Genomic DNA, 16,143 nt, shown 5'->3' on the forward strand with positions numbered 1-16,143 from the left:
GCAGTAATTCTCAACTGCCTTCCTATCTCCCTTCTATGCTTGATCCAGCTTCCTCCCCCTTCTCAGACCTTCTTCTGTAGCATGCCCAATTCACCACTGTTTGCCCCCCCGGGGCTGACCTGGCACCACAGCCAACTAACTGATCAACATGCACAACCAGTATTCAGGAAAATCCCAGCAGGCCAGACCCATCCATTCCTCACCTTCTGGTGTGCCAAACAAATATGACATGTTAGTTCAGAATACTGAATATCTTTGAGATTTCCATCCTTCTGCTCCCACAGATGGGCAATGCCTACCACAACCACACACAGTTCACAAGCCTGAGTAAGAGGGATGGAAAGAGATGAGAGAGGAAATGTGATTACCTGACAGGCCATGCCATTCTGTTAAGACTTATTTCCTTAAGACATTTCTTTAAAACAGAAGTATGTGATTCTGGAATGGGAGGCTAATGGTAATTAAGCACAGGGAAGGGAGAAGCTAAGTTGCAACAGGTAGACCCATTCAGTAATTCTGATTTGAACGTTCCAGTTCACCGTGTTAGAGCTAGTTTTATATAACATAAAAAACCTCATTCACTTTATTAGCTGCCTACGCCAAACACACATAAAACAATAAAGAAAATAAAAACCTTCTTTTCTCTGCTTTCCCTGCTGAATGCTTGTGCTTCAACAACACCGCTCACTTTTACTATGGGTCTTAACCCATTCGCTTTGGGAATGAACCGGAGCTTTGATGCCATAGGAACATATTTTTTTTGACGGACAGCTTCAATCTCCTCTGAAGATAAAGCACGTAGATGTACTTTGGCAAAATGGTTTCTAAAATACAAACACACATTTAGTGGTAGAACGTTAAAACATTTGATCTCTTTATAACTGAAGCAAAATATTTTTCTAAGAAGACAATTACAAATCCTAACCTCTGCAGAAAGTGACAAGGAAATCTGAATTTCAGAACAACTTCACAGTATCTTAATGACAACGTAATGCAGTAATAAGAGAGTACACATTTCTGCTTGATGCAAATTAAAATAATTTAAAAAAAAATCTTAATACAAATGAAAATTTAAGCACAGATTAGCCGAGTATATTTGAACATTATGAACTATTTTCTATGCAAGACAACAGGAAGTTGGATATTTCTCATGGTTTCAGAAGCTTGAAAGACATTAACAAAGTTGAATAGAACCTCCTGAAAACTATAAGAAAGATCCAGGGAAGGACTTACATTCTTTAATGGGCTGTTCTACTCCCAACATTTAGGGGACCTACTACTTGTTAAAAGTTAGAGTGAACTGAGATACTAGGGTACATATACAACACAAGGGCATTCAGGAATCCAGTAACACAAAGAACTGATACGATGGGCAGGTGTCAGCTAAAGTGAACAGCAGAAAATAATGAAGGCTCCTAAATCACAGGTTCTGAGCTCCCTAAGTTCACCTTACCAAAAAATGTGTTTCCCCCCCAGGCACCCCCTTAGGATTTACAGTTCAGCACACCTTAGCCCAAATCAATACTTTCCCATGCAAAGAAGCAGGAAAAGGAGGTGGAGCAAAAGCCCTTGCTTTTACTTAAGGTGTATCATTAAAAATGCCCTACCTGCAAGGTAAAAGACCTGGATTAATGTCTTGCACTGCTCGTACTGTTCAGAAGGACAAAATGTGCCATTCCAAAAAGCCCTACAGCCTACTGGTTAGGATACTCCCCTGGGAAGCGACAATTCAAATCCCCACAAAAGAAGGGACACAAATCTAAACTTGCATGCCAATTTTACATACCCCACACGAACCAATAGTCTGGTTTAGCAAAAAGAGGCCACACTATCATAAAAGGTAGTGGATGGATGGTGGAAACCTGGTAAATATGCCCTGGAAGACACCTGAGAAGCCAAGCATGCAGGTAAGAGAGGCACGTGAATACTTCTGTTCTGTATGCCAACACAACTCACATACCAGCTAATGAACCAGCTGCTTGGGACTGTCAGGGCCGAGTGACACAGTGTATGACACCTAGAAGGTACAGAGGCATCCAGGGCTGGCAGGCTGAGCTATTACTGAGTGCTTTGAGGATTTATATTAATTTGGAATTAAATTCCTGGTACAGATGCTGCCCAAAGTAAAGCAGAAAGGACAGGAGATTCCTTTTCCACAGCTAGAGATTGCTATTATTTATTATGGCTTAAATTCTTTCCTGAAACCATAAAAGTTCATCGTATACTATAGTATTAGGTAGATCACCAAGACCGAGAAGTCCAGTTCAACAGAAACAACTGAATGATCAAATCTTCATCCCTTTACAGTTCACATTTAAGAGTGGAGGAAACAGAAAACCTCAACCACTCTATAAAAAAATATTACTTCCTTTGAAAGTGAAGACAAAGGCCAATTATTGGCAGCTGTAGAACTGGATGTCATTTTGCCTGCAGCAACATTCATTATGTATTTCATGGGATTTACAGCAGTGCCGATGATTCTGCATAGGCACTAAACCAGTGGCCACTGAACCACCCTGCTCTCCTTTGCACACTCACAATGCTGTTATGCACCAGAACTTGGAGGAAGTTGAGTGGATGGTCCTGCTGTCTTTTGACATTTCAAAACAATCTGGTGGGGGAGATTCGGAACTTCTGCAGCCTTTTCAATCCTCAGCAGCCACTGTGTGTGGCAAGGGTGGGGAGGATGCAGTCCTTAGGAGAACAGGTGCTGTCACCACAACATTGGGTACATTATTTGTAAAACATAACTTTGCATTCTGTGGGCCATGTAACTCGAAGCAACTGTATCATGAAACACTGAATTTTCCTTAGTAAGTACTGGTTCTAATTTGGGGTATGAACTCTGGCATAGTTTCAAAAATGAATAGGAAGTTGCCTGTGTGCAACGACCAGCGCACTCTCACCTCCACCCACACAGCAAGACAAACATACAGATTCAGGTCCCCTCTCAGAACCGTGGTTTGTACCCTAGAGTGGGATTCTGCACAGGAAGATCGACTCATACGGACAGTCCTTCAGGATGGGGATTTACTCCCTAATGGCAATGCAGTGCAATGGCAAGCTCATGAGTAAAGTCCAAGTTCACTCAGTCCAGCCTGTTCTAGCCATTCTCTTCCTCCCAAAGGAGGATGCAAAAGAACGGGAAAGGCATCAGTGGCTACGCTTGGCTGTGAACACCCTCCTGCAAGCCAGCTCAGAGCAATCGCCCTGAGCAGCTCCAGCTGAGGAGGAGAACCAGGACAACCACAGAACAGTCATCAGGGCAACAAGTGAAGCCACCAGATACTCTTCCTCCAGGGAAGATGGAAGCAGCTTAACAGCCTTTGGCATTGATTCACCAACAGTGCCTGAAAACCTGGCTGGTTAAGAGAGGATGGTGCCTGGAGAGCCTTAAAAGGGCTGAGGCAGCCCTAAACAGCTGTTTCCCAATATCTCTAACCCCCCATTTCTCTCCTCCTGTGTGAAGTAGGCAGCTTGCCACCTGTATGAACGTAGTAAACTGGATTAGTAGGAAACCTCATGTTACACTGCACACCCAAAAACGCAGTGCTGAAAGCCCCAGACTTGTGAGTGAAGCTTAAGTGCAGCTGCTGGGATCAGATTAAAAGTCCATATAGCTGTGTATCTTGTAGTCAACAGCAAACACTCTGTCCTTCCAGCACGCCCTTGGCAAGCACGCAGCATACTTCCTTGGGATGCTTCCCCAGCTCCCAGTAATCTGCAGCTCAGGGACTTCCTGCACAGAGGGAAAATATGTGGGGAGGAAATCAAAAGAAATGGGATCAGCCCAGATTAGGGTTTTATGAGTTCAGAGCACCCAGTCCTTATACGTTGGGTTTTTCTAGGAAACTGGGGATAGGAATAAAAGGGCTAAAACCAAAAATATTTGTCTTCTTTTAATCACATACCCCACTAAAACCAACATTATATCTAATATGTAAAAATTAGCACTTGATGATACTTTATGCCAAAAGTAGCCTTTGAAGTACATTAAAACTACATAAAACACTAATTGCAACACTAAGCCTGTTAGTTTGAAGACAAGACAAACAGAATATGTGGGACTGAAAATTCTATTCTACTACTACTATTTAAATTGCATATTCTGTGCTACAACTGCAAACAGGATTGAGGCCCCATTAAGCACAAACACATATGGAGAAGAGCTGCATATGGAGATACCAATGTTAAAATGGGGGAGCAGCAGGGCAGGAGGGGAAAAAAATCACACACATAACACTGCAGACCAACAGACCACTGGCAATGCAAGAGGTTCACCATATAAAACGGCTATTAAAACACAAGACATCAAGTATGCTCATTTTGCACAGTTCCAAAGCACTCTCAGATACCAACAATTTATAATGAATACCCAAAAGATGTGGACTGTGGTGATGTGTGCACAATACTATTAATTAAAATCACCTTCATGTCTTTTCTATTTTCTCACTTAATTGCTTAAAATTTGATCTTAAATAATTCCCTAACTTGAATACATGCATGCATTTTTTAAGACCAGAAAAGCAGAACGGAATTCCACAGCCGCACTAAAAAAGAAGCTGCAGCTTTTAAATTCCTCAACCTTCAAAAAAAAAACCCAAACCAAACCAACCAACAAACCGCAAGGCTACTATGCGAATAGAGTATTACAACATTTCAGTAGAGAGGTTTTTTTTCTTAAATGAAAGCAGCTAAAGCAAATTGAGTATTTTTTAAATTAACTTTGCCAAGGCTACTCTGGGATTCTGTCACTACACGTTACTCATCGTTAAAAGGTGATTTACCAAAACAAAATCCTCTTCAAAATGGATTTTATTATTGCCAAGGTTTCTCTTCTCCTACCATACAATTCTAAATTCACACAAGTTTACTCACACAAAATACTTCTGAATATATAAGCTGCACATACTACAATCACAGGTTGAATTTTCTTTTGGGAAATTAAGCAAATAAAAGGAGGATAAATGGGAAATAAATTAAAGCAGAATTATAACTTTACACTACAAAACATGAGATTTCCACATATTCCATTAATGTTTGATTAGTTTTCTAATGTTACCTAATTCCAATGTTCTGTAACTTGCCCCAGATAAGCTTTCGGTAGTAGAAAAGCATGTTTTTCTGGAACATGGTCTCGGTGATATAGAAAAATGATCTGAGCAGCTCAACAACATAGGTATCCATCAGCCAGTATAGGAATTTAGCCAAAAGTTCTTCACGGAAACAATGTTCATAGGCAGGAACAAAGTGATCACCTTCAATAAACAATTCAAAGGTAGTTATAATAAATATCAACTATTTATATTAGTAAAGAAACAGAACATACAAACAAAAAACACATAACAGTCTTTTCTTAGCTTGAGGTTAATGGAAAGAAAAAAGCAAATATAAGCAATTGCACAGATGCCGCTCCAAATTTTCACAGGCATTAAATAACGTGACCCAAGCTTGAAGTACAAACATAGAAACTATTGCAGTGACAAACTGACATACAGGATACCAATACATGCCACTAGTAGCCCAAAGACTTACTTTCTTCCCCAACACTGATTGTGCAAGATCTTTAACGCACAAAGGTGTTATTGTGAGGGGAAAGGTAAAATGGAAATAAGTCTACTACAATATAAAACTTAAAAAAAAAAAAAAATGCAGAAGAATGAAAATACTTAGGTATACTGTAAAAATAACAGGGGAAAACTGGGTTGACTTGGGAATGAGAATGTTCTTCGGATTTCCCAATTTCACAAACATTATTTTCAGGGTTAGTCTTTATTTCAGACATCCTATATAAAACTTACTGCTATGGTAAAAAAAAAAAAAAAAAAGAAAAAAAAAAACCCAAGCACCCTAAGTCCATCAGCACTTATAATACTTAAATGGCACAAAAATTATGAACCCAGAACATTCCTAGCTACTGCCAAATTTAAGGTCACATAGATTTGTAGTGATGTCTAAATACAGGTAAGCGGGTAAAGAATAAAACCCTGTGCTACAATACTGTATTTTTGCCAACTTCTAATAATACTCCCTGGAATTAAATTTAAGAGTAGAAGTTAGCAAAATACAACAAGATAATCTGAAGAAGATATACAGAAATATTAGTTTAGTTGCATAGCACAAATCATGATTACGGCACAAATGCGTTAAAAACAGCTTAATTTTGACAAAACAGAGCTGAGGCTTAAAACCGAAACTTATAAAATGGAAGTAAGTCTCCAGTTCTCTACCCTGTTTGTTTTTTGTGTGCTTCAGGGCGGCGACATTTTCATGTATTTACAGCACCTAAGAAAAGACTACCATAAAGAGATAAAACAGTGTTCACTTCAACTGAAGCCAGGTAACATCAATGAAAAAAGCCCATGACTGTTAGAAAACTCTGTAACTGAAGAGTTGCAATACACAAATTAAATCAGGACGCTGTTAAGTGCCTGTCCTGGAACTAGATCATTTGTTTTCTAAGTTCTTGACAACAGATGCAAATGACTACAATTCAGGGAACTGACAAAAAACCACTACTACTACTTTTGGAGAAAAAAACCAAACCACCTACAGTGCGGCAAAGCAATTAAATGTGTATTTAAACTTCAAGCACAAGGGAGTAGTGACATGAAAATCAAAATCAAGCCTAAGTGTTGCTTTTCCTGGAATAAGGTCAGAGAATGAGAGGGTATTACATTTTTCTAAGATAGTATGTCCCAAATGACTATGAACCAAATGTATATTTTACAATAAAAACCCTTTAAAATATTTAACTTGTCAGCATTTTGAAAAGCATGTTTTTGAGCCATAGTTTCTGAATAAAAATCAATCTATTTTGCTAGAATTAACAGTTTCTCATGGAAAGTGTAACCTCCCCTATTTTTGACATCAGTTCTCAAACATCAGAATTTTTATTTTCCTGCTACATTACAAAGGACCTGTAGTAATTTCAGAATCTTACTGCACCTTTTAAAAATGAATACCATTTTCAGCTCACCTTGCTAGGTAAGAATGAATACCGCAAACATAGCAGTTAAGGAAGGGCAATCCATTGTATAGATGGAGAATGGAAGCACAGAAAAATGACAACATGCACTAGATCCTACAGCAATCAGCCACAGAACCACAGCTTCAGCCTAGATTGGAGTCCTAGGATAGTGTCTGAAGAAAGACTTCTTCAGGGAAGCAAGATCTACATATCATCCTCTGGAAAGAGGACCCAACGGAAGGGATTTGTATAGAATTTGGAGAAATCAGCTGCTGCCATCACAACAACTTTCAGCCAGGGACCACTCGGTCTGGTGACCTCTGCACCACCAACTACCCAGCACCAAGCAGTGCTCAGGAAGGGTCTCTTGTTCCTACAGAAGGGCTCTAGAAACGTGACAGATGGTAGGCAACCCCCGTATCACAGGGGTCCCATACTCGTGCCTTTCTCACAGGGTTGATGTGAGGAGGGGAAAAAGACCACACTGTGGGATGAAGGTTCACTCCCACAGGAGAGGAACACATGCCACTACAAGTGTCTTGATTTGCCTTTAGTTCTTTCTGAAGGCTTATGGTAACCCACCGGCAGGCTGCAGCTGCTCCTTTACGTGCTTAGGTCATACTTCAATGAATTTTCAGAGTTACTGCAATTTGGAGGGTAGGGGTAGAAGGGAAGGAGTTTTGCTGAAAGGCCCAGGTTCTGAATTCATGTTTATGAAAATGTCATCCTATTAAACAGAAAAAGCCTGAATGAAAACGATGAAAACTTAAGTTTTGGAAGGAAGACAGGCTTAAGTGTTCTTCCACCATCAAACACTAGGTCTGCTCTCTCAGCTATGGGTCTTACCAAAGAACTCTGAAAGCAGATTCAATACCCTCCCCTTCCCACCTTAAACGTGAACAGCACTCTTCTGACACCCCCACCACTTAGTTCTTTAGCGTAAGAAGTACCTTTGACTAGACGAAGCCACATGCAGTCATTCACTCTCATCTTCCACATCAACTCCTGCAACGAAAGCTTAGCAAACTTCCCCAAGGAAATGAATGCTTTCACATTTTTTAAGAACCGGCACTTGTTATGGTTTGAACCCCAAAGCTCAGCGGGGATGACCCGCTCCAGGCACTCCCTCACAAAGATATACACCTGCCAGTGGCTGCTGTGCTGCTTGAGGAGATCCCCGAGGGATGAATCACACACCTCTCCTGAGTTTTGCTCCTCACTCTGAGACTCCCCACGCACAGATTTTGCAAGAGGAGCACACAAGTTGTCTGGCCCATCAGTGTGACCAGATTTGCATCTGCTGCTTGTCACACACTTAGTAGGCTCTTTCCCAAACTGTTCTGCTTGCTCGTGAAACTCTGCTTCCCCAGGCAAGGCTGCCTGATGAGGCAGCTCAGTTTTTCTCACACTGCTTTCAGATATCCAAACAGGGCAATTTTTTTTCAAAAGAACTAAGTAAGGGCACTTTCCATGGTTCTTTAACAGTTTCTGAAATGTGTGTCTCATTTGCCAGTAGCGTTTGGGCAACCTCTTCTTTCTCCAGCTGCGATGTGGCAGACTCTGGTTGTGCTTTTGCTCCAACAGATTTTGGCTTAAGAATATAGTTTCTATAAGCCGTCTTCCACCTCCCTGACAGCCCTGCAAGCGATTCAATAAAAATGATTTAGGAAAACATTCTTGGAAACTCCTGTGAGAATACAGAAGCAGCTTTCTGTCAATGTACACTGCAGAACGCAGGAGCGTATTTGGTAGCTTCTTTGCCAAATGAGCTAGGGGACTTTCCCGCCTTCTGCATTTTGAAGAAATACCCTCCATGGGTTTGATTTGTACAGAATCCAACTGAGATTCATAAATATGCATCTTTATTCCTTTCCTATGGGATTCTGCTTGCATTTCAATGCTGGACTTTAAAGGTTCATTACTCTGAACTCCTCGCAGAAAAGCGCTTTCACCTGCCACAAACTTCTTGCCATCACGAGATGTGTGAACTAAAGAAGGACCAGACATATCACTGTTACTTCTTTCAGAAATGTGCTTTTTTTTAATGAGACTTACAGAATGTGATGCCACATACCCAGTTTCGTATCTCTTGGAACTACTTTGGTTTACATCAGGACTGAGATTACAAGCCTTTTCCTCTCTTGCTCTCTCCTCTACTTTTGATCTCTTAGCTGGAACTTCAAGTTGTTCCCTATCCAGCTTCCTTTTTAAAGATGGTGCCATAGCTGACAAACATAAACTGGAGCTACTCTGTTTTTCCAGATGTTCAGTACCCATTCTGATCTGTTTGCTTGCTTTAGAAACAGCTTTTGCAGAATACTGGTAACGGGACACTAAGCTTTGTGTCTTGTTAGTTTTTTTATTTCCCATCCTGGAGACATTAGCTTCAAGTCTTTGCCTGCATTTCCACCAATGCGACTTAGAAAGATACTGTCTATGAAACATAAGCCTTTTCTGCATATAGTCAAGCAAGCTACTACGTTTATGCTTTGAAAACCTTTGTTTAACAAACACCGGGGATGAGTCTACATTATGTGAAATAAGTTCATAAACTGGTTGCCCACAAACCTGGTAACAATTACTAGGGGGAACCAGCATAAAGATTGCACAGTGTTCCAATAAATACATCATCACATCATCCCCTATCCTGCTCAGCAGTGTTTCCCAGAGGCTGCTGATGCGAATCGTTTCTGTTGCAGTATTGGGTAGGTAGCTGTATATATTTGAAGATGGCATGATTTGGAAATGAGAACTGTTTTCATCCAGTAAGGAGTATCCATATGAGAGGACATTCTTCTTTCTTTTTTCACACAATCTCTGAACAACTCTTGTGATGACTTCACTCTGACTAGATAACTGAAGAAAGAAAAAAGAAAATTAGCTTTTATCACCAACTCTTCCATAAACCACACTCTTTTAATAAACAGGCATGCATTATGCACAGTCCTAGACATCAGCTTTCAAAGCAATATTAATAATTCACAAGTGTCATACCCAAAAAAAAAGACTTTCAACTATATCACAAGATGTTTACATGCAGCAACACAGGCCTACAACTTCAAGGAAGTCTTTTTAACGTCTGCCCTTTTGATCCTGGTTTTCAGGCCCAGGAAACACCATACACTACTTCCCTCGGCTCCCTCAGCAACCGGGACTCCAAGGCCTTCAGGTCACTGAGCCCGTAGATACGCGCTCCTCGTAAGATACGTGCTCACACAGGCTCTAACCTCCAGGGAACTAACACTGATTTTCTTGAGGCCTCCATTTCCTTTTACGTAAAAAGCCAAGTTCAACTAAACGACTCGGTTCACAATTCTAAAGCCCACTCAACAAGCTCGCAAAGTTTGTTTCCTACCGTAGCAGTTTTGCTCACGCATGCAGTAGCTCCGAGAGAAAAACAGGCTTTCCCCTCTGAAAATTTTCTTCTGCTTAAACACCGACCTGCAAGCGGGTTTCCCCCCTCTATCCGCTCAAGGGTGGGAAGTGGCTTTTCTCATTTCCAGTTGCTCCCCGGCCACATTTGGGTTTGCTCACTCCCACCCCACAGGGCAAGCAGGGGGCCCGGGAACCTTTTCTGTGATCTGACCCCCCACCCGCTGGCACCGGGACTGTGCGCGCCCACCCCCCAGGAGAGGCTGGGGGTGGGAAGACGATCCCCCCTCGCTCCCCGCCGGCTAGACCCGACAGCCGAGGAGGCCGGAGGGGGCTGGCGGGGCCCGGCGGGGCGGCCCGGCCGGCGGCAGCCACGAGGGGCGAAGGGCCGCCGTCCCCACATGGAGGACGGAAGCGCGCTGCCACCCGCCCGGTGGTTCCCTGCGCCGCCTCCGCGGCCCCCCAGGGCCGGCAGCGGCCCTTCACCGTTCCCGCTGGCCAACGGGGAAGCCCCGGGGGGGGAAAGGGGGGCTCGCCCGGGCCCCCCGGCAGGGAGCTGCGGCCGCCCCGGGCCCGGCGCAGGTGCGAGCCGGCCACCCACTGGCGCCCGGCCTCCTCCTACCTGCTGGAAGGTGAAGGGCCGGGGGATGGCGCGGGCCCCGCGGGGGACGCACACCACGCACTGCCCCACGAAGGACCGGTAGCAGGGGGCGTCGTCGCCCCGTAGCACCTCGGCCTCCCCGGCGCCGCTCTCCCGCAGCCGCCGGATGAAGGTCTCCAGCGGGGCGGCCTCGGCGTAGCAGCCACGCAGGGCGGCCAACACCGCGGCGAAGGGCTCCGCGCCCGCCATGTTGTGGAGATGGAGCACGCCGCCACCTGGAGCGGCCCCGCGATGCGATGCGCTCCGCTCCGCTCCCCTCCCCTCCCCTCCCGCACCGCTACGCGCCCCCGCCGCCAGACAACAGGGAGCTGCTGTTTAAAATAAATAAATAAATAAATGAAATTTAAAAAAAAAAAAAAAAAAAGAAAAGAAAGAAAGAAAACGCCCTCGCAAAATTGTGCCCCGGCCGCCGTGTTCGGGCGCCGCCGGGCCCCAACGTGGCCGCGGTGAGGCGGGGCGGGGCGGGGCGGGGCGGAGGCCGCTGTCCAGCTCCGGGGCTCCTTCCCGCCGCCGGCGCCCTGGGGTAAGGCCGCGGGCCCGGGCCCGGGCTGGGGCTGGGGCGGGCGGCGAAGGGTCGGCTGCGGCGCCTGCGAGGCGGGGAACTGGCAGTGGCTCCCGCAGGTGTGTGTCACGGCTTCTGAGCAGACATGTAGGCTTTTATTTGCAGACGGCTTTGTAGCATCTTTTCGGTGGGTGATGCGTGCTGTGTGTTTTCAGGATGCCTGGGATGGCGTGAACTGCAGTCAAGAAAGATGTTGCAGAGGTTTTTAAGTGAGTCTTACTAGTTTATTAAAGTCGATTTCCTCTGGAAGAAACTGGGAAGATTCCCTTCCAAGGAACCACTTTTTGGATCAGCACTCCACAGAGGATCTGTCTGAAATGTAGAAGAGGTTATGGTGGAGATGAACAGAGCAAACCCTAAAATTAACCAACTGGCTGGTCCTGGGTTTCTCAGCAAACTTGTGAATGAAAAAACCAAATTGCTTATGGTAGTGTGTAACCTCCTACTCAAAAATTTTCTTGGTATCTTGGGCTGGAGCACCTCCCCTGTGAGGACAGGCTGAAAGGGTTGGGGTTGTTCAGCCTGCAGAAGAGAAGGCTCTGGGGAGACCTTATAGCAGCCTTCCAGTACTTAAAGGGGGCTTACAGGAAAGATGGGGAGGGACTCTTTATCAGGGAGTGTAGGGATAGGACGAAGGGTAACAGTTTTGAACTGAAAGAGGGTAGATTTAGATCAGATGGAAGAAATTCTTTCCTGTGAGGGTGGTGAGACAGTGGAACAGGTTGCCCAGAGAGGTTGTGGCTGCCCCCTCCCTGGAAGTGTTCAAGGCCAGGTTGGACGGGGCTTTGAGCAACCTGGTCTAGTGGAAGGTGTCCCTGCTCATGGCAGGGGGGTTGGAACTAGATGATCTTTAAGGTCCCTCCCAACCCAAACCATTCAATGATTCCATCTGAAGACTTCATGGTAGCAAACTTGATGACAGACTGTAAAAGGGATTACAATGGAACTCTGGAGAACTGTAGGTCTCTAAACCTGATGTTTATTACAGGCAAATTAGTGGAAATAGCAGAAGGTAGGATTAGGAAATGCTAGGAGAAATACAAGTTGCTTAGTCAACATTACACCCATAAAAGGGAGTCCTGCCTTAGATAACTCTTTCAGTTCTATGAAGAGTTGGAAAGACATGAAAATCATGGTGATCTCTTTGATATATTCTACTTGAATTTCCAAAAATCTTTGCAAGGAAGTGTTATCAATTAAAAGAAAAATAAAATGGAAAGTGCTGATAAAGATATATTATTGTTAAAAGATGAGAGGTAGAGGTAGGGATAAATGGTCAGTTCTTTCAATGGAGGAAGGTCCCCACCAGAGTTCCACATTAGTTGGCACTGTGTAACTTTCATAAATGACCCAGAAGTACTGTGGATAAGCAGTAAGTGGCAAGATTTGCTGATGGGATGAAGTTATTCAAAGCAGCAAAGACACAAGCAGACTAGAAAATTGCAGAACTTTACAAGACTGAGTGTTTGAGCAATTACATGGCAAATGAAATTTAATGCTGATAAATCAAGTATGGCACAGAGGTGAAACACATTCCTAGCTTCATATATAAAATGATGGGTTCTAAGCCGATTAGTACCACTCAGGAGTGACACCCCAAAGTTACATGAAGCAAATAGGCATTGTGCTCAACAAGAGTCAAAATCATATGTTAAGAATTATTGGTGAATTAATAAAGAGGACATCATTATGCCATTGCATAAATTCATGGTTTGCCTACACCTTGAGTGCAGTTCTGGTCCCTGCATCTCAAAAAGGATGTACTAGAATTAGAAAAGGTTCAGAGAGGGACAATCAAATGTATGGGATGTTCCTGTATGAGCAATGACATGGTAGGCTGGAACTGGAAATGAGATAACATGGTGGGGAAGGGGAAATGCTGCATGCCATGATCCATCTCCTGATGCAGTTGGATGTGTGCCCTGAGGCCTGGCAGTCTTACAGGTCACTCAAAACGTGCTCCAAAGGTGTGGATCACCAAGTTCCCTCCAAATCCAACTCTCCTGCTCCAGCTGCTCTGTCCTGCTGATCTCTCACATGCAGTCACAGCAAAAGACTGGGGGTTTGACTACCAAGATGTGTCTGCTGGTAAGGCTGGACTCCTGGCCCAGAGGGCTGTAGGTGTTAAAGATTAAGAAGAGAGGAGGATGTGGCACGCCACATGGCATAAATTCAACAAATCCAGGACCTTGAAGTAAAGGTCCAGGCAAGATGGAGTCAGCACTCTACCAGGGATGTTGGTGAGGTGACTGTCTTCTAGCTAGGCTTCCCAGTTGTATTGCTGTGAGTCTCCTGCAGGAACATTGTCATTCTCTCCTTCTCAAAGATTAGAGAGTACCTCATCTTTGTGAGGAATCATCCAATAGCTCCCGTCGTGGAGGTGGTTTTTTTTAGGTGTGTCTCTAGGTGAAGGGAGACGTTAGTGGCCCTGTGGCCAGGGACAGTCCTGTCCCTGGTAGTGGTGATGCCATGCAGCAAGTAGTTCTCACAAGTGGCAGGGACAGAGGTGTAGAAGTTGTGGGCCTGCTGAGACGGAGCAATGTGTGCCTTCCCTTCCTCGTGTAAAGCCTTTACGGACTAGGGAGTGAGGTCAGCATCCCACCACTCAGTGAGGACTGGCCTACTTTCCTTCTAAAACAATGAGTCTCTTCCAGGGAGCAAAGCAGCTCCTCTGACATCAGCATGGCTGAGGAGTCAACTCCTTGGCACCTTATGGCCTTCAAGTTGAGGCATTCCTACATCACTCCCAGTTCAGATTGTCTGCTTGACAGACTCCTTTATCCCTTGGCACAGATAGGCACCAGCTGGCACTCCCAAAGAGGGAGAGTGGTAAGACCAGAACCTCAACCATGCCATAAAAGAAATATTGCACTGTCACCGCATACAGAAGGGCAGGGGATTTGGAGATGGGGCTGGACTCATCAGCATCTGCAGCTAGGGGAGAGATAAGGTTGATGCCCTTAGTCTCACCACTGGTGGGTCTATTTTGCATGTATTTCTCCCCTCTCCCCATTGCTCCAAAGGTGACAGCACCCTCAAGGGAGAATCCAATGGCGATGTCTAATGCAGCTAGGCATGTGGCAAACACAAGGTTCACCATTTCCTGTGAGGAATGTGTTCAGGAAGAAAGGAAGAGGAGGAGGAGGAGAAGGAGGCAGAGAAAGGGGTTAATTAATCTTGAAAATGACAACCGGACCCCTGACTGCACCCCTGACTGCAACAGTGGAGTCCTCCTCAGCAGCCAGTGGATTGACACTGGAGAAAGCAAGGGCATGAGGGTGAGGAGGACCATCTGAGTCTTAATATTTAGGGTCTTCTTGAAGAGGTGGACATTGGTCTATGCCTTTCTATCAGTGGGTCTTCCTTGGGGGGTGAAGCCCCAGGACCAGTGTACAAGGAAGCAGTTGGATTGTGGTGGTAGTGAAGGTCATGCCCATAGCTGAGAACATGCCAGTTGCAGGTGAGGTTGCAACTACTTGTCCCTAGCTCTGGTGGTGACAGATACATATTCTCAAAGCTGACTGACGTGCTCATTGCAGATGGTTGGGTTGTAGGTGTTGCTGCAGGCTGAATTTCTGAAGAGGTCTCTTGACCCTTTCTACCAACTGTTGGTAAGTCCCTACCTGTGCCTCTTGCCGATGCCTTCTTGGTGGCAATGACCACAGCAATGGTGGAATGGGAGAGGGGGGTTGCTGTGGCCAGGCTAACAGGGGTCTCTTTCCTCCTGTTTCTTTTCACAGGTACCACATGGTTTTCTGTATGTCTACTATAGGGCTGCGAAGAGAATTCAGGAGGAAGAAGGGGAGTGAAGTGACATGGAAAAGGAGTAAAATTATTCTTTTAGAAGAATTCCTTTCTTTAGGGAAAAGAACAGAATCACAGAGTCATAGAATAGCTGAGGCTGGAAAAGATCTATGGAGGTGTGTAGTCCTCAAAGCAGGGTCACTTAGAGCAGATTGCTCCATACCATGTCTAATCAGGTTTTTAATATTCCCAAGGATGGAGACTTTACAACCTTTCCGGGCAACCTGGTCTAGTGCCAATTTTACATTGACTCCCTAAAATTTTTATTTACTCAATACTTTACACCTTACTGGGTTATTTTTTTACTATGTGATTGCAGAGTCTGTAATCAGTAATAAAAGGTTAATCAAAGTTTTTTCATGTTTAAGTGGAATTTCCTGTATTTTAATTTGTGCCCATTGCCTCTTGTCCTGTCACTGGATACTACTGAGAAGAGTTTGGATCTATCTTGTTTACATCAGCTATATATCCCCACTGAGCCTTTACTTCTTGGGGCTAAACAATCCCAGCTGCCTCAGCATCTCCTCCTCATATGTCAGATACTCCAGCTCCTTAACTGTTTTAGTGGCCCTTAGTGACAAGTTCACTGGGCTCACTACACTATATCCATGTCATTCTTGTACTGGGAACCCAGATCTGGATGAATAATGAAGTCACTGTTCTCAGCAAAATTTATGCTTCAAGGCAGACTTAATCTTATCCACATCCTGCTTTACAACCAGTTTCTGTAAAAAGGAGTTACCCTGGGAATGGATGATGATAGTGCAGTGATAA

The 16,143-nt window shown here is 44.4% G+C and overlaps 1 protein-coding gene across 1 annotated transcript in view; it reads right to left on the reverse strand.

The window, feature by feature from the left end:
* The window catches only part of TERT (telomerase reverse transcriptase), a 36,267-nt gene extending 24,649 nt beyond the window's left edge, over positions 1-11,618 (reverse strand). Inside the window, exons 1-4 of the mRNA XM_074875778.1 lie at positions 10,965-11,618; positions 7,921-9,826; positions 5,063-5,258; positions 635-824 (exon numbers count right to left, since the gene is read on the reverse strand). Of these exons, the coding sequence (XP_074731879.1) occupies positions 635-824; positions 5,063-5,258; positions 7,921-9,826; positions 10,965-11,192 (2,520 nt within the window). The 5' untranslated portion in view covers positions 11,193-11,618. The remainder of the gene's footprint in view (positions 1-634; positions 825-5,062; positions 5,259-7,920; positions 9,827-10,964) is intronic.
* Positions 11,619-16,143: the final 4,525 nt, after the last annotated feature.

The sequence above is a fragment of the Strix uralensis genome, chromosome 1 (assembly GCF_047716275.1).
Source record: "Strix uralensis isolate ZFMK-TIS-50842 chromosome 1, bStrUra1, whole genome shotgun sequence".
In the NCBI taxonomy this organism is placed as follows: Eukaryota; Metazoa; Chordata; class Aves; order Strigiformes; family Strigidae; genus Strix; species Strix uralensis.